General features: G+C 41.5%; 1 protein-coding gene across 1 annotated transcript in view; it reads left to right on the plus strand.

The window, feature by feature from the left end:
• The first annotated feature begins 871 nt into the window (after positions 1 to 871).
• The window catches only part of LOC143982063 (myeloperoxidase-like), a 44327-nt gene continuing 21196 nt past the window's right edge, over positions 872 to 24002 (plus strand). The window contains exons 1-8 of the mRNA XM_077480447.1: positions 872 to 893; positions 1193 to 1270; positions 2307 to 2400; positions 8582 to 8757; positions 11774 to 11894; positions 14876 to 15005; positions 18189 to 18395; positions 21331 to 21646. Coding sequence (XP_077336573.1) covers positions 1204 to 1270; positions 2307 to 2400; positions 8582 to 8757; positions 11774 to 11894; positions 14876 to 15005; positions 18189 to 18395; positions 21331 to 21646 — 1111 coding nt within the window. The 5' untranslated portion in view covers positions 872 to 893; positions 1193 to 1203. The remainder of the gene's footprint in view (positions 894 to 1192; positions 1271 to 2306; positions 2401 to 8581; positions 8758 to 11773; positions 11895 to 14875; positions 15006 to 18188; positions 18396 to 21330; positions 21647 to 24002) is intronic.

Consider the following 24002-nt stretch of genomic DNA (forward strand, 5'->3'; position numbering starts at 1 on the left):
TTTTTGGCACTTTCTAGAAGTTTGAAATTGACATGTGGTGTAAAGGGTTGATTCTGTTCAGAGCACTGATTTACCTTCTTGATGAGCCTATTATCGCCCCTCATTCCTTCTACTAACCCCCTCAACATCAACATAAACTTGTATGCTTGGCTAACCCAAAGTGTACATGTTTATGTAGCACTACATTTCTCTGCAGAGTCATTTGCCTAAAAATAGTCAGATTGTACCTACATTTTTGAATAGCCTCTGAAGTCTGTCTGTGGCTAAACTTTGCAACCAACGTTATAGGTTTGGATGAATTATCTAACCGAGTGTTGAATTCTACAGTTTGAATTCCAGTGCCTCCTTCCTGCATAAGAATTAGTTGATATTAAGGACAGATCTATATAAATTGATTGGTGGCCACCAAAGACTACAACATGAGGCAAAAACTATTGTGCTGAGATTGATGAATTGTTGTAACTTGTTAACTAAGTTAAATCTGGTAATAAACCTCAAACCTAAACCAGGTTCATAAACAGCTTTTATTTCTGTCACTCTTTATTGGTTCCTTCTCAATTCTTGAAACACATTGTGCAATACATTTTCTCAGATGAAAAATGTTTGCTATGAAATTTGCATTTGTGATTTTTTTTTAGTAAACAGTCGTGTGCACGTCTACACTGGAGTAAGTCAACAATTGTCATATATTGTTGGATGATTGACAAGAATGTTTGATTGATCTGTATAGACAAAACATTTACTGTTTTATGGTCACCAGGAACCAATCTGCAGGTGCTGCCCCATCATTGTTGGCAAAGACCAACCCACTGGGTGTCTCTGTAGAAAGCCGAAGGACTAAACTATAAATCCACAGTGGGAAGGGTGGGTAAGTAGTTCTTAGGATTACACAGGTAGGTGATGTTTAGATTCTATCATAATATGGTAACTCAAAATGGTAAAATATATGCTCTGACAGCTGATGGTACATAGAACCGTAGTTCATTTTTAATTTATCTTTGTCCATTATTAGAAGCGCTGGGTCCAGCAGTATTTCATATTTCTGGATTTTTTCTTTTATATTTGATGTTTAGATTCTGCTTAAGATATTACAGTGATTTATTGAAATCTTTTATTTTAATCATTAGAACAATGTTTTAAAGGCATTAAAACTGTAATGTAAATTCAAAATGCATTAACTTCTATTTTTTAGGCACACAAAAAATGAAGTTTCTGTTAATATGCACCGTGATCATTTTGGCACCCAAAACAGAAGCATTTGACAATGAAGGTAGCTATTCTTATTTGTCTACTAACCAAAAACAATACAGAAGATGCTTTCTGATGAGTAAAATGCTGAAAACCAACCAAACTTGAGTATAATTGTACCCTGTGCTGATGAATTAATGTATGTATTTTTATAAATTTTAAGTATGAACGGAATCTTTTCCCCCCAAAGACACATGCTTGAGCATGTAGGAGTTGGTTTAAAAATTACCTAGGCTGGCATATTCTATCCTACAGAACATAATTAAGTTGCTCATATGTGGCATGATAAAATCAAGTAATGCTCCTAATTTCAAGCATCTTTTTAAGATATCGTACTAGTTTCCTGATTCTGCTGGGAAAATAGAATGCCACGGTTAATGGCAGGTTTCTGAAGGAAGTCATTCTTGGGGAGATATTTTAGCAACTGTGGCTAGTGTTGTATTTTATTAATGCTAAATTCCCTGGGGCTCAGCCAACTCAGCCTTTCCAGCTTCTGGCTGCAATCCTCCAGTAAAACCAGAGATGTTTAGTTATATATATCCTATTGGGTGCTATAGATATATATAGCCTATTGGGTGCTCAAACTTGTTGATCAATGAGCTTAAAAAGCAGAATGTATTTCTGCATAGTTTGAGTCTTCTCAGTAAGTTACAGATATCTTAATACTTTTTTCAGATATGATATTTTAGATTATTCACAGACATTTCAGTGTTTGGCATATGCTGAAGTGTTAAGCCACCTGGCAATTTCTTAAATCGCTTGAAACCTAGACACACATCCCCCAACAGCCATTCTTTATAAACGATGGTCTAGATCAGGGGTCTCCAAACTACGGCCCTCCAGTTGTTTAGGAACTACAATTCCCATCATGCCTAGTCACACCTATGAATGTCAGAGTTTTAGAATGCCTCATGGGATGTGTAGTTCCACAACAGCTGGAGGGTCGTAGTTTGGAGATCCCTGGTCTAGATAATGATAATAAACCATCCTTAACAATTGTTTAATACCATCTTTTTTAACTTACCTATTGTTATTCAATGTATTTTTTTTTATTTCAGGTAAGCTGAAAGAGCTTGATGACAACTTACTTCAAGACAGCGTAATACGAGCAAAACGCTTAGTGGATAAGGCGTATAGCGAAACTCGCAAAAAGTAAGATAAGCTAGGGATGCTTATGTCTTGTTTAATTGCATGTAAAGGCAAATATCCATCCAAGTAATCATAACAATTGTGTTAATGTATGAATTATTTGAAATGTTTTGTGATATACTGCATATGGTTAGAATTATATTTTTGCAAGACCAACATGGACTAGTATTTTACATGGGAGGACAAATAAGTATTCCTGCCTAAATCAAGTTAACATATAACATGAATTGAGACTCAAATAGGGTGTAAAAAATTAACACTGTTTTTAATTGATCAATTTTCACAGATTTTATGGACAGCCTTATAGCCTACAATTGCCTTATACCAGTGTTTCTCAACTCTAGTCCTCAAGGCACACCAATAGGTCATGTTTTCAGGCTTTCCAAGATGAAACGGCGGTGGTAATTACTAAGGCAGTGAAACTGATCAAATCACCTGTGCAAAATAATGGAAAGCCTGAAAAGACGACCCGTTAGGGCGCCTTGAGGACTGGAGTTGAGAAACACTGCCTTATACTAACCAACTACAACTTGTGCTGATTGTTTTAAACTGACGGAAGATTGTTTACTGTGTATTGATCTCCAGCATAGCAAAATGTCATCAATAAATTTGCACTTAATATTCAGACTGAATATCTAATCTAATATCTAATATCTTAAGAGGACATGTGTTGGGGGCACTATGGGAGGGGAGAGGAAAGTCCTATGCTAGAAGTTGGATTTGAAATTCAACCCCCTAAAAGAGCACAAGCCCTCTGCCCTTCCATAGTGCCCCTCTAGCACTCATCCAACCCCCATCCCCCACTATCACAAGAGAAGAGGGGGGTCTATACTGATGGAAGGGGTCTGCACTGAGGGGAGGGAGGTCTGTGCTGAGAGGGGGGTCTGCACTGATGGAGGGGGTCTGCACTGAGGCGAGTGGGGTCTGTACTGGGGGGGCCTAAACTGTAGGAGGGGGTCTATACTTAGTGGGGGTCTATACTGAGGAAGGGGAGTCTGTACGGATGGAAGGGGGTCTGTACCAACGAAGGGGTTCTATACTGATGGAGAGGGTCTGTACTGAGGGAGGGGGGTCTGTACTTAGTGACGAGGGTCTGTACTGGGGAGGGGGGTCAGTACTGAGGGAGGGGGGTCTGTACTTAGTGAGGGGGTCTAGACTGAGGGAGGGGGGTCTGTACTTAGTGGGGGGTCTGCACTGATGGAGGGGGTCTGTACTTAGTGGGTGGGTCTAGACTGAGGGAGGGGGGTCTGTACTGAGGGAGGGGGTCTGTACTTAGTGAGGGGGGTCTGTACTGGGGAGGGGGGTCAGTACTGAGGGAGGGGGGTCTGTACTTAGTGAGGGGGTCTAGACTGAGGGAGGGGGGTCTGTACTTAGTGAGGGGTCTGCACTGATGGAGGGGGTCTGTACTTAGTGGAGGGGGGTCTGTACTGAAGGGGACTATAGTTGGTGGAGTAACACCATGTTTTTCCGCAACAGGTGACACCAACCCCAGTGCCGCCACTGGGCCACTGGGTAGCATTAGGGACACTTTTCAGCACATGTTAGGTTTAATTTACTAAAGGCAAATCGGCTGTTTACTTTGCAAGGGATGTTGCACTTTTAAAGGTAATTTGCCACAGAGCTTAGCAAACGTGGTGAGATTTCACTGTGCAAAGAATACCCAGGACTGTGAAAAGAGATCATGCATGCACATCATCTCTGCTGAAAATTCCCCTGCAAAAAGCAACTTAACTTGCAAAGAGAAAAACCTTTGCCTTTAGTAAATCAACCCCATTATGTAGGCAAAAGACTCATCCCTGCCATGGCCTCGGTTACATAGACCACAAAGATCTAGTATGCATAAAATGATTGGCTAAACCACACAAGGATTTTTTTTACTTCTATTTGGAAGTGCCCAGCAGGCAAAGAGCCAGCACCGGGGGAATCAAGTGACCGCAGAGGGAGCAGGAGCCACATAAGCCAATGCTTCTTTTATAGCGCAGGCTCCGGTCTCAGGCGAAGTGCATTTAATATCACTCTGCCTGGGACAGGAACCTAACAGCGATGCCAATAAAAACTAAAAAGTCCATTAATTAAACATCACAGTTTAGCAATGGGCATATTGTGTATTAAACATCACAGTTTAGCAATGGGCATATTGTGTATTAAACATCCCAGTTTAGCAATGGGCATATATGAGCACTTTAAAAAAAGGGTTATTAGGCTGCTTTTATACTGATCCACAGGTGCAGGGCAGTGCACCTGCGGCTTTCCTGCAGGTTAGCTGCACCGAGCTATAGACTTCTATTACATCCTGCGGCATTGGTGTGCCACACCTTTAAGATATAGTAGAAGTCTATGGGAAAGCAAAGTAAACTCGCTTGAAAGCCGCAGGTGCCCTGCACTGAACCCATGGTGCAGGTAAACCACAGCTCATCAGTATGAAAGCAGCCTTTGCTCTGGTTCACACCAGTATTGCTTTGAAATTGGGCTAACTCACATATGTGAAATTTGCACTGCTGATTTAATTGTGGCTTGTGACTTAATTGAATAGAAGTCTATGCAATTGCAATGAAATCGGTAAAAAGCAGTGTAGGAACCCTTTTCATGATCTCTTCGTCATGAGTCATGGCGATATGAACAATTCCATTGCCGGCAATGAGGTACGACTTGTCATGTGATTTGGAACTTTCAAATCACAGGGCAAGTTGAAGCGGTGTGAACAGGGGCTGAGGCCGCTTTCACACGATCCGTCCGATTGGATCCACCTGTCCATTTTCCTTCTATTTGTGATTGTGATTAAACATCCAACAGGGATTGGTCCCACAGAAAAAAAAGATGATCCTGATTGTTATTTAAAATCTTTATTATGCTATTACAAATAAAAAGGTGAAATTCTGAACCATTTCATTTTATTGTGGCCTCCGACTGGTTACCAAATCACTTAAAGAGGGATTCCACCAAAAAAAAAAATATTAAAAGCCAGCAGCTATAAATACTACAGCTGCTGACTTTTAATAAATGGACACTCCCCTGTCCCGGGTTCCAGCGATGCCGGCAGCCGAGGCCGATCGATCGCTCGGCTCACGGCTGCTGCCGCCACCATTCTAGGTGAGGGAATCAGGAAGTGAAGCGAATCGGCTTCACTTCCCGGTTCCTACTGCGCATGCGCGAGTCGCGTAGCGCAATAGGAAATCTCTGCGCTGTCACTGGGACCCGTGTGTCTCAGCAGACAGCGCGGCAGGGCAGGAAATGGCGTAGACTCACACGGGAGTCTATGCCCGGAAGTGGGTGTAAATACCTGTCTTTGACAGGTATCTCCACCCCCCTCCCCCCTGAAAGGTGTCAATTGTGACACCGGAGGGGGGGAGGGATCCGATCAGCGGAGGTTCCACTTTAGGGTGGAATCCCGCTTTAATTTGTCTTTGTGCTTCAAAAGGCTGCCTTCATTTCTATTTTAAACTCAATGGGTTATTTTAAAAAGTGAGGGCTTACATATACAGGTGTATCTCATAAAATTTGAATACGATCAAAAAGTAAATTTATTTCAGTAATTCAATTCAAAAAGTGAAACTCATATATTTTATATAGATGCGTTATACACAGAGTGATATATTTAAAGCATTTCTTTCTTTTAATTTTGGTGATTATGGCTTACAACTAGTGAAAACCCAAAATTCAGTATCTCAGAAAATTTGAATATTACATAAGACCAGTAAAAAAAAGGGTTTTAATACAGAAATGTTGGCTTAATGAAAAGTATGCCCATGTACAGTATAGTATGCACTCAATGATTTTGCATGAATCGCTGCATTAATGCAGTGTGGTATGGAGGTTATCAGCCTGTGGCACTGCTGAGGTATTATGGAAGTTCCAGATTGCTTTGATAGTGGCTTTCAGCTCATCTGCATTGTTGGATCTGGTGTCTCTCATCTTCCTCTTGACAATACCCCACGGATTCTCTATGGGGTTTGGGTCAGGTGAGTTTGCTGCTCAATCAAGCACAGTGATACCATGATCAATAAACCGGGTATTGGTACTTTTGGCAGTGTGGGCAGGTGCCAAGTCCTGCTGCAAAATGAAATTGGCATCTCCATAAAGCTGGTCAGCAGAGGGAAGCATGAAGTGCTCTAGAATTTGCCCGGTAGAGGGCTGCGCTGACTTCGGACTTGATAAAACACAGTGGCTTCCATAACACCATTCAATGCCACAGGCTGATCACCTCCATGTCACGCCAAATTGATGCACTAATTCATGGAAAAGGAGCCCTGGCCAAGTATTGAGTGCATACTATACTGTACATGGACATCCTTTTCAATAAGCCAAAATTTCTGTATTAAAAATCCTTTTTTTATTGGTCTTATGTAATATTCAAATTTTCTGAGATACTGAATTTGGGGTTTTCACTAGTTGTAAACTATATTCATTCAAATTAAAAGAAAGAAATGCTTGAAATATATCACTCTGTGTGTAACACAGCTATATAAAATATAAAATTCAATTACTGAAATAAATTAACTTTTTGATGATATTCTAATTTTATGAGATGAGAGATGCACCTGTACATTAATGTAATTTAAATCTGCGGGTTTGACTAAAATAATGTCTGATGATCTGCCATAGGGGACCTTGTGGTCATGTGACCATTTAATACACATTATGCAGGCATATTCCTCAGTAATTACGATTCAAAAGCCCACTGTAAGAGATGACATGCAACCATCATCGAGGCATATGCATATAGGGAGAAAGTGGCTGCAAGGAGGCTGCAGAAGATCAGCAGCATGGATATTCAATTATACACAGCAAAGTAAATGTTATTCAGTTAGACCCCTTTCACACAGAGGTGTTTTCCAGGCGTTTTAGTGCTAAAAATTGCGCCTGAAAAGCACCTCTCATGCTTCCCCAGTGTGAAAGCCTGAGTGCTTTTACACTGGGGTGGTGTGCTTGCAGGACATTAGAAAAACTGCAAGCAGTATCTTTGGTGCGGTTTGGGAGCGGTGTATACACTGCTTCTAAAACGCCCTGCAACACAGGCGGTTTTAACCTTTTCTTTAGCCACTAAGGGGGATTAAAAGCGCTCCACTAGCGGCTGAAAAGCGGCACTTAACCACTTTTTACAATTTGGCACTGCGTCGCTTTAATTGACAATTGCGCAATAATGCAATGCTTTACCAAAAACAATATTTTCGTAATTTTTTTCCCACAAACAGAGCTTTCTTTTGGTGGTATTTGATCACCACTGCGGTTTTAATTTTTTGCACTATAAACAAAAAAACTGACAATTTTGAAAAAAAAAACCAATATTTTTTACTTTTTGCCATAACAGATATCCCCAATTTTTATTTTTTTCAAACAAATTTCTTCATCAGTTTAGGCCAATATATATTCTTATATATTCTACATATTTTTGGTTAAAAAAAAAAAACGCAATAAGCGTATATTGATTGGTTTGCGCAAAAGTTATAGTGTCTACAAACCATAGTAAAGATTTATGGCATTTTTTTTTTTACTAGTAATGGCAGTGATTTTTAGCAATACTGCAACATTGCGACGGACAGATTGGACACTTTTGACACATTTTTGGGACCATTGGCATCTATACAGCGATCAGCATAAAAATGCACTGATTACTGTGTAAATGTCACTGGTAGTGAAGGAGTTAACACAAGGCGTTAAATGTGTGTTCCCTTAGTGCATTCTAACTGTACAGGGATAGGACTGAGTAGGAGAGGAGACATATCGTTGTTCCTACTTAGTAGGAACAAACAACATGTCTATTCTCCTCTGACAGCACAGGGATTTGTGTGTTTACCCCTGTGCTGGCGCTCATGCATGCAATCACGTGTGGCCGGCGGCGATCGTGGCCATATGGTGGGCGCGCACACGTCCTCTGGTGGCCAAGAAAGGGAAGGATGTACCCATACAGGATTTCATGAGCCGGTCGGGAACCGGTTAAACATAGGTAAAGCGCCGCTAAAATTGAAAGGGGTCTAAGGGTTAAAATCCACTGTAAAGCCTGTGAGTGTTGTGGAACAGGTAAAAGTGGCACTGGTGGGAGCTCAGCAGGGGTACTGTCTGGCAGGCTAGCTAAATGGCAACATGACAATATATTCTATGGTAGCTTAAAAAAAATATGGTAGATTTTTGACCTTTGACACATTATTTAGTGAACTTGGTGAATAACATGCTTTTGTCTTCTCAGCCTGAAAATACGAGTAAGGAGAGAGGCTGCGAGTCCTGCTGATTTGATGGCATTTTTCAAACAACCTGTAGCTCTAAGTAGAAATGCCATAAGAGCTGCTGATTACATGGATGTGACCCTCCAACTTATTGCTGAAAGACTAAAATACATCTATCCAATTCCCTTCAATATTTCAGGTATAACATTAAAATAAATATATCAAAACTGCCCTCTAGTGGTTGAACGCTAGAAATATTATACTTTTTGAAAACAAACTATATACTGTATTATCCGACTTTAGAGAATATATTTCAAATGTGGCTATAATTTCCACTTTCAGTTAATTTGTTAATTTTGTGTTAATTTGGTGTTTTTTTTTTTTAAATAGCATTGTCAGCATATCACAAAGAGTAAATTCATATTGTCAATAAGAACTGGAATAAACATAGGTGTACTCAGCCTATTGCATTAGAGTGTGCACCCCCAAGTTCAAACACGGAGCAACAGAGGCAGTGGCTAGGAGTATGCACATGTCATGGCTGTGATGCCATGGCAGAAATTATATATAGAACAAAGCAATATTTTTTAGAACTTTTATTTTTTTTTAACTTTTTTTGTTTTTTAATTTTTAACATTTTTATTCATTTATTTATTTTTAACTGCCCTGCTGGCACTTACAGACTTCTTATTCATTCACGAACTGAAGCATAGTACACACAGTTTACTATACCTCAGTGATGAATGGACACAACAGCAATTGGTACTGATCGCTCACTGTGTTCATTCAGAAAAGTAAGGGGCCAGTAAATTACATATTTACCAGCCCACCCCCCCCCCCCCCCGATTCCCCTGCAGCACATCTGGAAAGAGGAAGTTGAGGAGAAGCAGACTGTTCTACCAAGGGAGGAACAAGAGGATTGGTTTCTGCAATAAGGCAGTACAGCCAGTCTTCTTTCCTGGTAGGACCTGGGTCCGGTACAGGAGGCCGGATGTATTGCCTTAACAGTGGCCCAGAAGAAGGTTTTAAATGTTTAAAGCATTTGTTGTCCCAAAAGAAAAAATAAACTGATTCTGTGAGAAGACCCCTCACATTTTTGTAAATATTTTATTATATCTTTTCATGTGACAACACTGAAGAAATTACACTTTGCTACAATGTAAAGTAGTGAGTGTACAGCTTGTATAACAGTGAAAATTAGCTGTCCCCTCAAAATAACTCAACACACAGCCATTGTGAGAACACACCTAAGTGAAAATGTCCAAATTGGGCCCAATTAGCCATTTTCCCTCCCTGGTGTCATGTGACTTGTTAGGTCTCAGGTGTGAATGGGGAGCAGGTGTGTCAAATTTGGTGTTATCGCTCTGACTCTCTCATACTGGTCACTGGAAGTTCAACATGGCACCTCATGGCAAAGAACTCTCTGAGGATCTGAAAAAATAATAATTGTTGCTCTACATAAAGATGGCCTAGGCTAAAATAAGATTGCCAAAGCCCTGAAACTGAGCTGCAGCATGGTAGCCAAGACCATACAGTGGTTTAACAGGACAGGTTCCACTCAGAACAGGCCTCGCCATGGTCAACCAAAGAAGTTGAGTGCACGTGCTCAGCGTCATATCCAGATGTTGTTTTTGGGAAATAGACATATGAGTGCTGCCAGCACTGCTGCAGAGGTTGAAGGGGTAGGGGGTCAGCCTGTCAGTGCTCAGACCATACGCCACACACTGCATCAAATTGGTCTGCATGGCTGTCTTCCCAGAAGAAAGCCTCTTCTAAAGATGATGCACAAGAAAGCCCGCAAACAGTTTTCTGAAGACAGACAGACTAAGGACATGGATTACTGGAACCATGTCCTGTGGTCTGATGAGATCAAGATAAAGTTATTTGGTTCAGATGGTGTCAAGCGTGGGTGGTGGCAACCAGGGGAGGAGTACAAAGACAAGTGTGTCTTGCCTACAGTCAAGCATGGTGGTGAGAGTGTCAAGGTCTGCAGCTGCATGAGTGCTGCCGGCACTGGGGAACTACAGTTAATTGAGGGAACCATGAATGCCAACATGTACTGTGACATACTAAAGCAGAGCATGATCCCCTCCCTTTGGAGACTGGGCTGCAGGGCAGTATTCCAACATGATAACGACCCCAAACACAACTCCAAGACAACCACTGCCTTACTAAAGAAGCTGAGGGTAAAGGTGATGGACTGACCAAGCATGTCTCCATACCTAAACCCTATTGAGCATCCGTGGGGCATCCTCAAATGGAAGATGGAGGAGTGCAAGGTCTCTAACATCCACCAGCTCTGTGATGTCGTCATGGAGGAGTGGAAGAGGACTCCAGTGCCAACCTGTGAAGATCTGGTGAACTCCATGCCCGAGAGGATTAAGGCAGTGCTGAAAAATAATGGAGGCCTCACAAAATATTGACAATTTGGGCCCAATTTGGACATTTTTACTTAGGGGTGTACTCACTTTTGTTGCCAGCGGTTCAGACATTAATGGCTGTGTGTTGAGTTATTTTGAGAAGACAGCAAATTTACACTGTTATACAAGCTGTACACTCACTACTTTACATTGTAGCAAAGTGTCATTTCTTCAGTGTTGTCACATGAAAAGGTATAAAATATTTACAAAAATGTGAGGGGTTACTCACTTTTGTGAGATACTGTAAGTTTCACTGAGTAAATACAGCTGGATAAAAAAAAAACGTGTCTGTCTTAATTTCAAGCTGCAAAGAAATAAAATTTGATTATTTTAAAGAAGGGGGGTTATTTTCTATACTCACTGTATATTTGATGTAATTAGCAATGTTAGCATTAAATCAGCTCGGAATGAGTAGCAACGTATTTATTTCACATTTAAATATGTCTTTATTAGAAGTCAAAGAAGTAATATCAGACATATATCACTGTAGGTGTGTTAGAGCTTTTCGAGGTAATGTATAATTAGATATTTTTTGACAAGTATACATTCTTTATTTAATTAATGTAAAACCATGGAATACACATGTAGTCCAGTGACAAGCTTTCCAGACAGACTATAGATGGCTAAAAGACCTTTTGGAGTTCAAACCAGCCTCATATAATTAAAACCTGAGATATTTATCAAATGCAGCTTTACTCTTTAATTTAGTTATTTTCTGATCGGTGCTTTCCTCTAATCTTCAGTATTACGCTATGGGAATCCATGCTAATTCATTTTGTTTGTGTTACTGTCTAGATGTGCTGACTGCTGAGCAGAAGGGAATTCTTAATGAACTGACGGGATGTGCATACCAGTTCCTGCCGAAGGTTTGCTCCCTCTCTCCCTACCGCACAATCAACGGGGAGTGTAATAATAGGTGAGAACCCCATGTCATGTTGCACTTTTTCCCAGAGCATTCTCAGTCTACCTGTTTTACAAAGGCATAATCTCAAAGCAAAATTTTCCTTTGTAGGTTTTGGATCAAGTGACTATATAGATGCTAGAAGCGCTTCATCTCACTTCTGTCATGTAATGGGTGGTAGACCGAACAGGAAATTAGTGGAAATTTCTATAACAGTGACAGCACTAAAAACATTTTTTGCTACTAGTAGTATGGGGAAGGATAAAAGTTCTCTTAGCCCACGTACACACGGTCAGAGATTTCCACAACCAAATCCGTCGGATTTTGCCTGTCAGATTTTGTCCGTCGGATCTTGTCCGAAACTGTTGCATACACACGGTCGGGCCAAGTTGGCGAAAAATCCGATCTTTCAGAACGTGATGACGTAATTTCGTTACGATGGGACTACGTTCAGGCTAGTAGCCAATAGCTTTGATGTAGGAATTTGATCTGAGCATGCGTGGCACTTGGTCGATGAAAATTCTCTACACATGATCGGATTAGGTCCGTCCGGCCCAGTTGGTCGGGAAATATTTCCAACATGTTGGAAAATTGGGTCGGACGGAGATTAGGACGGAATCAGTCCGATGCATACCACACACAGTTGGATTATCCGACGACACGGTCCGATAAGACGCAATCCGACAGATTATCCGACTGTGTGTACAACGGCTCAGGGGTGTTATTGCTGTCTTTTACCTTTTTGGAAAAAGGAATGGGAAATAAGGGGAAGTCTTGACAACATTTAAAGCCCAAAACTACCTTGAAGACCTTAGCGCCCTTCTCTATTTTTTCCCCTCCCATCTATACTGTAAAGCTAGGTTATTAGCTAAAATAATATTCAGAAGCCTGGTGATCCAGTGGTGTCTTCTAGCGATCTGGCTCTTCACTGCAACACACCAGGTCCTACACCGCCACCTTCTTCTTACATTACCAGGGGAGGCTGGCTATCTCTTCTGGGTTGTGTGCACCACATCTTCATGGGGGATGGCTGCAAACACCATGATTAGTTAGGCAGTCTGTCTGATGATACAGTACAAGCACCATAGAGTACCCCTGGACCTAGGACTCATGACATAGACATTCTAGGAGGCTGCAGGCACAGTATACATTATTATGGCCTAGGCCAGAAATAAGGAAGTTTAAGGATGAGTCCCCAAAAAAAAAAAATATTCTGTTAGAGAAGGCTGTTTAGCATTAAAGCAAAAGCCCAAACTTTAGCTCTCTTGGCACCCTATTTGGCAGGAGCTGTGCATACTCTATATAAGCAGTATTTCTATCACTTCTGTATATTAGTTTCCTGCTGTCATTGGCTCCCATAACCATTGACATTATGGGGAATCCCCATGCCTTTTAAGCAAAGGAATGGGGACATCAGTGACATCACAGCCCAGATATGGTCACTGGCTATATTTGGGCAATGACATTCGCTGAATATGGCCATGGCAATATTTTCTGAATGATGTCAAATGTTGTTGCTTGAACTGGATGGACTATGCCACCACTATTCCTTCCCCTTCCCTTATATACTTGTCATTTTGCTGATGTTACCATCGGAATTTGTCAGATATGGGTCACAGGGTTTTTTTTTCAGCGAGTAGCCAGGTGGCGGGCACCATGATAGATGACGGATTTACGAGGGGCATTTTCAGGGGATACTAGTACTAGTTCACTTGGCTGCCTTGAAAAATGTCCCAGAGCAAGGGATTTTTGTTAGCTGTGACATTGTTGACCCTGACAGGTAGAGGTACTCATACTGTCCCTTGAATCTTGATCTCTCCACAGCTTCTTTTCCTCCCTTTTCAGCTCCAGCCTAGAGACAGATCCCCCAGCCTTGGAGTTCCCTCACAGGTCTTATGACTCCAGCCTCAACACTCCACTTCTACTCGAACTTTACTGGCCAGGATCTTCCATTTTTATAAACCCATCCAATCACCCTGCCAGGGCTTCTGCCCCAGGATTGGTCAAATTCTTATAAATATGCAGATCACTGTCCCCTCACCTCCACCCACTAGCTTCTAGAACTTTCTCATAGTTTCTAGAACCAGGGGGAGGCAGCAGAAGCCTGACCTGTTTAGCCTTCCAGCCTGACCTACATCTGAATCCACAGCAATTACCCAGGCTACTGGGAGTCATCTAAATTTTCCTACCAACTTTGTACACTAGAGGTTGCTACATCTTTTAAAGTAGTTGGTACTTTTTAATGTTTTATTTTAAGCATTTAAAAAATCACTTCTCCAGGCTTGCTGGCTCTCTCTGACAGTTTTACCCGTTGTGTAGATATAGCAGCAAGTCTCTCTCCAATACTGCGGGGGAACACTCGAGGCAGGCATTTCTCAAATTCATCAGTGCAGTCTCTGGTCACCTCCCACATCCCATTTGAGTCTATCCCCAGCCCTGGCTTCTCTTTCCTTTCCCTCCTCCTGCAGCTTTCTGTTCTGCTGGGACATGTAGTCCCTTCCAGTCATAGTTTGGTAGAGCCTGTCCCCTGGGGACTGCATCTCGTATAGTTCCAAGTGGCTCCAGGCAGCATTTTCCTTTCTTAGGCTGCACATCAGCCAATTACAGTGTGCTCAGCAACCTGGATTAGTGGGCGGTAAGAATGACCAGCTACCAAAAAAAATCTTCCTGGCTGGTTGCTATGGGTAAGTTCTGCCCCAACAGCCAATCAATGCTCAGTCCTTCCTGCAGCTGCCACTCCAATAATGCTTTTGGATAAAGTGCTCCTTTACAAGTGGTAATGGATTTAAAAAAAATGTATAGTTTGCAGTTATCGGATGGTAGATTAGAGGTCTAAATATAGTTCAAAAAATGCAGGCCCTGCACCAGTGTAATCAATGTGAAAGAAATTTGATATACAGTCTTAGTAAATTGTGAGTTGATATTTGCTGTCTTTATTATGAAAGTTTCCATTGGTTTTTCCAAATGCTGATTTGGTTCTCATATACAATTTGTAGGAAAAACCCAATCCTTGGTGCCTCAAACACAGGTTACAAGCGTCTCCTTTCACCAGAGTATGAAGATGGGATTTCCCTTCCTAAAGGTTGGACTGAAAGCCGTGTTATCAATGGATTCCCTCTGCCCAAGGTAATATTAGCTTTTCAAAGCAAAAAAAAAAGTGCGTTGTGTGTATGGTTGCTTCCCAGTCAACTGGTCAGAGTCTATGCTGTTAGGTATACACTTTACTAAACAGAATGTCTTTGGGTCCTTAGGCATACCTCCCAACATTTTGAGATGGGAATGAGGGACACCTACTAGCAAATGTATGTAGGAATAGGACACGCCCCCTGTCACACCCCCTTAAAGAAGAATAAACCAAAAAAAATTAATTGAATACACAAGGTTTTTTTTTTTTTACCACTACTATTACTTTATATTAGCTTTAAAATTTTACAAATGCAGCAATTTAGTATTTCGATGTAAGGAGTATGGGGTGTACGGCGGTGAGTAGTATGTGCAGCAGAGGAATGCAGAGTGTATGGAGGTGGCTAGTATGTGCAGGAGAGGAGTGCAGAGTATATGGAGGTGGGTAGTATGTGCAGGAGAGGAGTGTGGAGTGTATGGAGGTGGGTAGTATGCACAGGAGAGGAGTGTGTAGTGTGCAGCTGTGTGTAGTATGTGCAGGGAGAAGAGTGCAAAGTGTATGACGGTGGGTAGTATGTGCAGGAGAGGGGTGTGGAGTGAATAGTGGTGGCTGGGATGTGCAGAAGAGTGCAGAGTGTATGAAGGAGGGTAGTATGTGCAGGGAGAGGAATGCAAAGTGTATGGTGGTGGGTAGTATGTAAAAGGAAAGGAGTTCAAAGTATATAGAGGTGGGTGGTACATGTAGGAGAGGGGTGTGGAATGTATGGTGGTGGGTAGTATGTGCAGGAGAGGAGTGCGGAGTGTATGGAAGTGGGTAGTATGTGTAGGAGAGGAGTGCAGAGTGTATGGAGGTGGGTTGTATGTGCAGGAGAGGAGTGCGGAGTGTATGGAGGTGGGTGGTATGCATACCTCCCAACATTTGAAGTTGAGAATGAGGGACAGACCCCCCCCCCCACAGCAATTGTCACCATCAGAGTGCCCCCCCCATGCGACACCCTCTGGATGAAAAGATGGGCCCCCACCTCTACACCGATCATCACAGAAAGTATCATTCATGTGTGCAAGGTGGGTCGGGTCACCCCAGAGGCTTGTGTGCAGAGAACACCCTGCAAACATGGATGATACACCACTGAGGTAGGTTCAGCTGATCTGTCCAGCGTTGCCGAGCTTACCATATCCCACAATGCACGATATTACACAACTGCAAGGAGATGTTCCTAGGAAAGTTTGGTGACCATGTTTATTATATAACCTTTAGTCTTGTATGTTTAATTATAACTAAAGGCAAATCTTTATTTTTAGTTCTGGAAAGAGTGAGGAGAGATTAGAACGCCTGTCAGTTTTTATTGCTGTTTGTGCCCCCATTACGGAGATTGTCCTGTTTAACATTATCATTGAAAGTGAAAGTACGAGAAATTCCCAAATTTTGGGTTGTCCCCAGAAAAGTATTAGAGGTTATCCAAGGAATTCCCTTAATTTTCAGGGATTTCCTCTCACTTCCTGATTGGCTGTGGGACAGGGAGTAAAGAGAAATCTCCACAATGGTAGAAATCTCCAAAGATGGAAATTAAAAAAAAAAATTGACAGTGGTTATAACTCTCACTTGCTCTATCCAAAATGAAAAAAAAAAGTTTTGCCTTTACTTCTACTTTAAGTATATACAGTATACCAGTGCTCGACAAAACCCGGTCGCCAGGTCGCATTGGCGACTAGAATCAGCGACCTTGCGCCTGGGGCAGCATAGCTGGGGGTATCCCGTCTCCGTGGACCCCCCGCGCGCGCGATCGCGTCGGGCCGCGCCGCAGGTGGCCGGTAATTGAGCCCCCGGCTTTGAGGCCTTCTGTGATCCTATGGTTCCTTCTGGAATCTGGCGCCCTCTTGTGGTGGCCGTTGGAATTACAACCAACAATGCTAATGGAATTGCCTGCCAGTCTTTCTCCATCCCTTTACTTAGAACCCCTAAACAAAAAAAAAAAAAAAAAAAAAAAATATATATATATATATATATATATATATATATATATATATATATATATATATATATATATAGAATAAATAATAAAAAAAAAAAATATATATTGTATATATATATATATATATATATATATATTTTTTTTTTTTTTTTTTTTATTATTATTTATTCTAACACCCTAGAGAGTAAAATGGTGGTCTTGCAATACTGTCTGTCACACCGTATTTGCACAGCGGACTTACAAGCGCACTTTTTTTTGGGGAAACATTTTTTATTTAATTTAAAAAAAAGACAACAGTAAAGTTAGCCCAATTTTTTTTTTTATATTGTGAAAGATAATGTTACGCCGAGTAAATCGATACCCAACATGTCACGCTTCAAAATTGCGCCCGCTCATGGAATGGCGACAAACTTTTACCCTTTAAAATCTCCATAGGCGACGTTTAAAAAATTCTATAGGTTGCACGTTTTGAGTTACAGAGGAGGTCTGGGGCTAGAATTATTGCTCTTACTCTACCGATCACAGCGATACCTCACATGTGTGGTTTGAACACCGCTTTCATATATGCGTTCGCTTCTGCACGCAAGCTTGGCGAGACAGGGCGCATTTAAAACATTTTTTTTTCTTATTTTAACTTTTATTTTTATTTTTTTCACTGTTCTTTTAAAAAAAAAAAAAATGTGTGTCACTTTTATTCCTATTACAAGGAATGTAAAAATCCCTTGTAATAGAAAAAAGCATGACAGGTCCTCTTATATATGAGATCTGGGGTCAGAGAGACCTCACATCTCATATTTACACTAAAATGCAATTTAAAAATGTCCCTCTAAGAGCTATGGGCAATGACTTGGAGACAGGTGGGGGGATGGGGGCTATCTTCCCCTCACTCGTCTCCATGTCAGGCCAGGGACAGGTCCAGATCGCCGTCACGGACCTGGCTCCTAACTTTTTTAGCTGGCTCCTAGATTCCAAGCAAATTTGTCAACCCCTGCAGTATACGAAGGTATGGATCATACCAGTAAAAACTCTTCTAGGTAATATAAACACATACAATGAATGGGAAATGCAGATGAAGTCTTGACTGGGGCGAGTGGAGTTGATGTGAGCTCAGCAAGGCACTTGAGTTCTAGATATTGTTTGCTATCTACTTGTTTCCTACTACTTTTGCTGTTCTTGTGGACTCACTCTAAAACTTTACCCATATTTTTCCCAGGCACGTGAAGTATCAAATGAGATTGTTAGTTACAACAGCAGCTTACTGAAAGTGGACAACGATAGATCTCTCATGTTCATGCAATGGGGGCAGTTCTTAGACCACGACACTGATCTGTCTCCCGATACCCCCGCCAGATCCGGATTCTTTGAAGGGGTGGACTGCGAAACCAGCTGTGCCAAGACACATCCCTGTTTTCCTCTGCCGGTAAGTGTATTGGCCAAAAGCTTGAACTGGAGTGAGGTTTGCTGAGATATTTGATTTATTGACAGTCAAATATGTTGTTTTAGCTAATAATGTTCTCATTCTATCCTAAAAGCAACTACAATTCTGAACATGACCTCATCTTCTCCATTCTCACTTTGCCATACTTCCTGCATTCTAGACTGCTCATGAGCCTATTCTTTTCTCTGGAAATTCTTTAGTACATGCCGTGCAGCACTCTCCAACCCCTAAAACTTTTAGCCATTTCAGACAAGCATACAATCTGATTGAAGTCATTTTTTATTTTTGGTCACCAGCCATAGCATCCTCATCTGACAGAGCACGCACTTTCACTTTATATTCAGCTTACCACTTACCTTACTACATATGGGCAGGGCACACCTTCACATTGTTTCCTGTTCTTGATACTTTTAGGGCCAGTTCACACCAGAACATGGTGCAGGAAACCGTGTTCCAATGCGTGTTTCGCACACCACATTCAGAAAACACTGCGATTGTGATCTTCAGGGGATGTGCATATTAACCACTTCAATTCCGGGCACTTTCTCCCCTTTCCTGCCCAGGCCAATTTTCAGCTTTCAGTGCTGTTACACTTTAAATGACAATTGCACAGTCATGCAACACTGTACCCAAATGACATTTTTATAACTTGTTTGAGACTGATAGAGCTTTCATTTGGGGGTATTTAATCACCACTGAGCTTTTTATTTTTTGCTAAACAAACAGTATAGTTTCTGTTATAACATTTATAACATTCATAACATGTTATAACATTTTGCAACTTTTCTTCCTTACTGATGGTTGTTGATGAGGCTGCACTGATGGTCACTGATGCGGCCGCACCCCTTAGGGGGCCACTTAGATTATGGCCATGTTTCTATTGTTAGTACAGAGGCCACCAGTCACAAGAACAGCCTCACGGACACAGACAATAATGCCTTAATCTAGTAGAGGGTGTTCTTTTTCTATTTATTGATTAAAAACTTTAACAGGAGTGCGATTTAGGGTCTCAGGATACTCCAAAATCATAATAGCCACCAACGGGAGGACAAACTTCTAATGCCGCATACACAGGTTCGGAATTATGGTCGGAAAAAGGTCTGATGGTTTTCCCGATGGAATTCCGACGGAATTCCGCTCAAGCTGTCTTGTCTACACACTATCACACCAAATTCCGACCGTCAAGAATGCGGCCATTGTATGGCCAGCTTTACTCACAATGTCCCAGTAGATGTCTGCCACACGCTTTATTAAAGCTCTCTTATTAAAGCTCCCACTTAAGCCCCGGACCAATTTGCAGCCAAAGGACCAGGCCCCCTTTTTTTATTCTGCACTGTGTCGCTTTAACTGACAATTGCGCGATCGTGTGACGTGGCTCCCAAACAAAATTGGTGTCCTTTTTTCCCACAAATAGAGCTTTCTTTTGGTGGTATATGATCACCTCTGCGGTTTTTATTTTTTGCGCTATAAACAAAAATAGAGCGACAATTTTGAAAAAAATTCAATTTTTTTTACTTTTTGCTATAATAAATATCCCCCAAAAATATATACAAAAATTTTTTTCCTCAGTTTAGACCAATACGTATTCTTCTACATATTTTTGGTAAAATTAGCGATTATTGATTGGTTTGCGCAAAAGTTATAGCGTTTACAAAATATGGGATAGTTTTATGGCATTTTTATAAAAATTTTTTTACTAGTAATGGCGGCGATCATCGATTTTTATTGTGATTGCGACATTATGGCGGACACATCGGACATTTTTGACACATTTTTGGGACCATTATCATTTATACAGCAATCGGTGCTATTTAAATGCACTGATTCCTGTGTAGATGACACTGGCAGTGAAGGAGTTAACCACTAGAGGGCAGTGTAGGCATTTTGTATGAATTGATGTGTTTTTTAATGTAGGGGGGCGTGGCTTGGCTTGTGACATCACTGATCGTCCTTCCCTATAAAAGGGAACAGACGATCGGTGACAGCCACACAAGGAAGCAAGGGGAGAGGTTTGTTTACACAGACCTCTCCTCGTTCTTCAGCTCTGTGACCCGATCATGGGACACCAGCAGCGATCGGGTACGCTGGTCCCATGGCCACGGTCACGGAGCACAGGACCGGGTCCGCTGGTCCCACACGCTCCCGACCCACAGCTGGGCACTTAAAGAATCACGTACCGGTACGTGATTGTGCCCAGCCGTGCCAATCTGTTGACATATATCGGCTTGAGGCAGTCCTTAAGTGGCTAATGTGCGTTGAAGCCGAAGCAAGTTTAAATGAGCCCTTAGTGAGGGATATAACAAATCCTTCTTCAGAGCAGGACTTCAGGACAGTGCCCTCCAGCAAAATCCATTAGCAATCTCCTCCAGTCCCTCAGCCCAGTTCCTGTTGGGGCCCAGACTGCCATTTCCTGTCCAAGAAAATCTCTCAGGGGCAGCATCTCTAGGAGAACTAGAACCCTTCCTGGAGAGGAAAGAACACTCTGGAAAGGCTTCCTAAACATTTATCAACACCCCAGCCACCATCTGGACTCCTCCTAACAGTGATTGCCTGGGGCATGATAAATATTCATACTAGTTAATTGACTCTCTCTACCCTACATTCCGGAAGCTTTTTCCAGAGGCAGGTGAGAGCAATCAAGCACTCATCTTAGAAACCCTGACCAGACAAACCCAATAGAGCACGGCTCCACTGACTGCTGTACAGTCACAAATTAAATTTAGCCTAGCAGCCTAACTGGAGGAGGGCACTACATCTGTACCATGCCATCAGACATGATGACACTTACAGGGAATTCAGTAAAGCCTTAATGCCAGTTTACTGGCAGAAAAACAATAGTAAAAAGAAATAATACTGAGTGTTTTTGTGGATACATGTGCATGTTTTATTGTAAAATAACACTGTATTTTGTTTGCAGATACCGGCGAATGACTCTAGGATAAAAAACCAAAGTGACTGTATTCCACTTTTCCGCTCAGCACCTGTGTGCAATCTGGTCACTCCTTTACGGGAGCAAATCAACGTACTGACCTCATTTGTTGATGGAAGTCAAGTTTATGGGAGTGACTTAGCTCTTGCTACTAAACTTCGCAACACCACTAACAATCTGGGGTTATTGGCTATTAACCAGAATTACACAGACAATGGCCGATCGTTTCTTCCATTTAGTGGAATTAATGGAGACGTATGTTCCATCACAAATACATCAGCTCGAATTCCTTGTTTCCTTGCAGGTGGGTTTACAATGGTCTCTCAATAACACTTCATATTTTTTATCTGGTAACGATTCACTGCCATTATAACCATTTCCAATAAGATCACCTCTAGACTACATAAAACACAGTGGGTATATGTGCACATGAGAATCAAATATATTTTATTCCTTTTTTTTTTTTTTTTTTGTAAAACCGAGGAGAAAAGAGTTTCCATTTTTGTGCTTTCCATCCCCAAACAAATTGCCATTCCAATGCATTTCAGGGCATTCCCATTTTAACACTACTTTATGCTGCAGTTTTTAATTACTTTTTTACAATTATTTGAATTATTTTATAAAGAGAAAAAAGTTAAATATTTATTGAATTTGCAAGCATTGTCAAAAGTAAAGTTACTAATCCAATAAACAATTTGATATGTTGTAGGTAGGTTGGATGCCGGTAGGTTAACCACTTAAGGACCAGGCCTCTTTTTCGGACTTGGTGTTTCCATGTTTAAAACAGTTTTTTTTGCTAGAAAATTACTTAGAACCCCCAAACATTTTATATTGTTTTTTTTCTAACACCCTAGAGAATAAAATGGCGGTCATTGAAATACTTTTTTTCACACCGTATTTGCGCAGCGGTCTTAGAAGCGCACTTTTTTGGGAAAAAATTCACTTTTTTGAATAAAAAAATAAGACAACAGTAAAATTAGCCCAATTTTTTTTATACTGTGAAAGATAATGGTATGCCGAGTAAATTGATACCCAACATGTCACGCTTCAAAATTGCGCCCGCTCGTGGAATGGCGTCAAACTTTTAGCCTCAAAAATCTCCATAAGCGACATTTAAAAAATTCTACAGGTTGCATTTTTTGCGTTACAGAGGAGGTCTAGGGCTAGAATTATTGCTCTCGCTCTACCGATCGCGGCGATACCTCACATATGTGGTTTGACCACCGTTTTCATATGCGGGCGCTACTCACGTATGCGCTCGCTTCTGTGCGCAAGCTCGTCGTAACAAGGTGTTTTTAAAAATTTTTTTTTTTTTCTTATTTATTTTAATTTATTTTATTTATTTTTACACTTTAAAAAAAAAAAATAAATGGATCACTTTTATTCCTATTACAAGGAATGTAAACATCCCTTGTAATAGAAAAAAGCATGACAGGTCCTCTTAAATATGAGATCTGGGGTCAAAAAGTCCTCAGATCTCATATTTGGGCTAAAATGCAAAAAAAAAAAAAAAAAAATCTGACATTTAAAAAAAAATATATACCTTTAAGAGGTATGGGCGGAAGTGACGTTTTGACGTCGCTTCCGCCCTCCTATGGTATAGAGACGAGTGGGGGCCATCTTAGCCTCACTTGTCTCTATGCCCAGCAGACGGAAGGACCCGATCGCCTCCGCCGCTACCGACGGCTCCGGTAAGCGGCGGAAGGTGCGGGAGGGCGGCGGGAGGGGGGGTGGCACCTCTCCCGCCGCCGATAGCGGTGATCTCGCGGCGAATCCGCCGCGGAGACCACCGTTATCGTACAGCCGACCGCCGCCTGAAGAGATGGATATCTCGGTTGTGGCAGCAGCTGCTGCCGTTACCGAGATATCCCTCTTCAAAAATAGGACGTACATCGTCGTGCGGCGGTCGGCAAGTGGTTAATTGGTTTCTGTCCAAAATTGGCCCTAGTGTATGAATGGGGACCTTGGATTGTGAGCTCCTTGAGGGAGGGTAAGGACAGACATGAGTGTGCAATGTACAGGGATAGGGACAATTGTAGACACTCACTCAGGTTGAACTGGATGGACTGGTGTCTTTATTCAACCTTAGTAACTATGAAACTATGAAACTAGGCAGATCTTTCACAGTTCTTCATTAATTACTCCAGATTGTCTCTGTACATTTCTACAACATTCTGTGCATAGGGGGATTTCTGCCTACAAAAGTATGTCACATTGTAGAGCCTACAATGATCAGCAAGGTTGGCATCACACTGTAGAGTGCAGAACAGCGGTTCTCTTCTCAGTTCTGACATCTTGGCACAGTGTGGTTTAGGTATGGAGTTGGAGTTGTTTGGTGCAACTGTTTCATACTGCAAAAGACAGGCCACACAGCAATGATCCTGTTGGAGCTGAAGGGATCAGGTAAGTATATGCTTTCCTAGAGCTGCTATGAAGGTTATTGGGGCCCATTAATGGCAATTACTTTATAAGTGCATTTACACTTTATTGTAAGGTGACCAGATTTTTTTTAAATGAAATTCAGTGCCAAATTATCTTTTTTTTTTATTGGAAAAATGGCATAGGACTGCAAAATACACAACGTACTGGGCACAACACTGCATAATACACAGAGCACTGTACATAGGACTGCATAATACACAGAGCACTGGGCACAGGAC

The sequence above is a fragment of the Lithobates pipiens genome, unplaced genomic scaffold, assembly GCF_037356315.1.
Source record: "Lithobates pipiens isolate NorthernLeopardFrog02 unplaced genomic scaffold, aLitPip1_a1.2 Scaffold_16, whole genome shotgun sequence".
NCBI classification, from domain to species: Eukaryota; Metazoa; Chordata; class Amphibia; order Anura; family Ranidae; genus Lithobates; species Lithobates pipiens.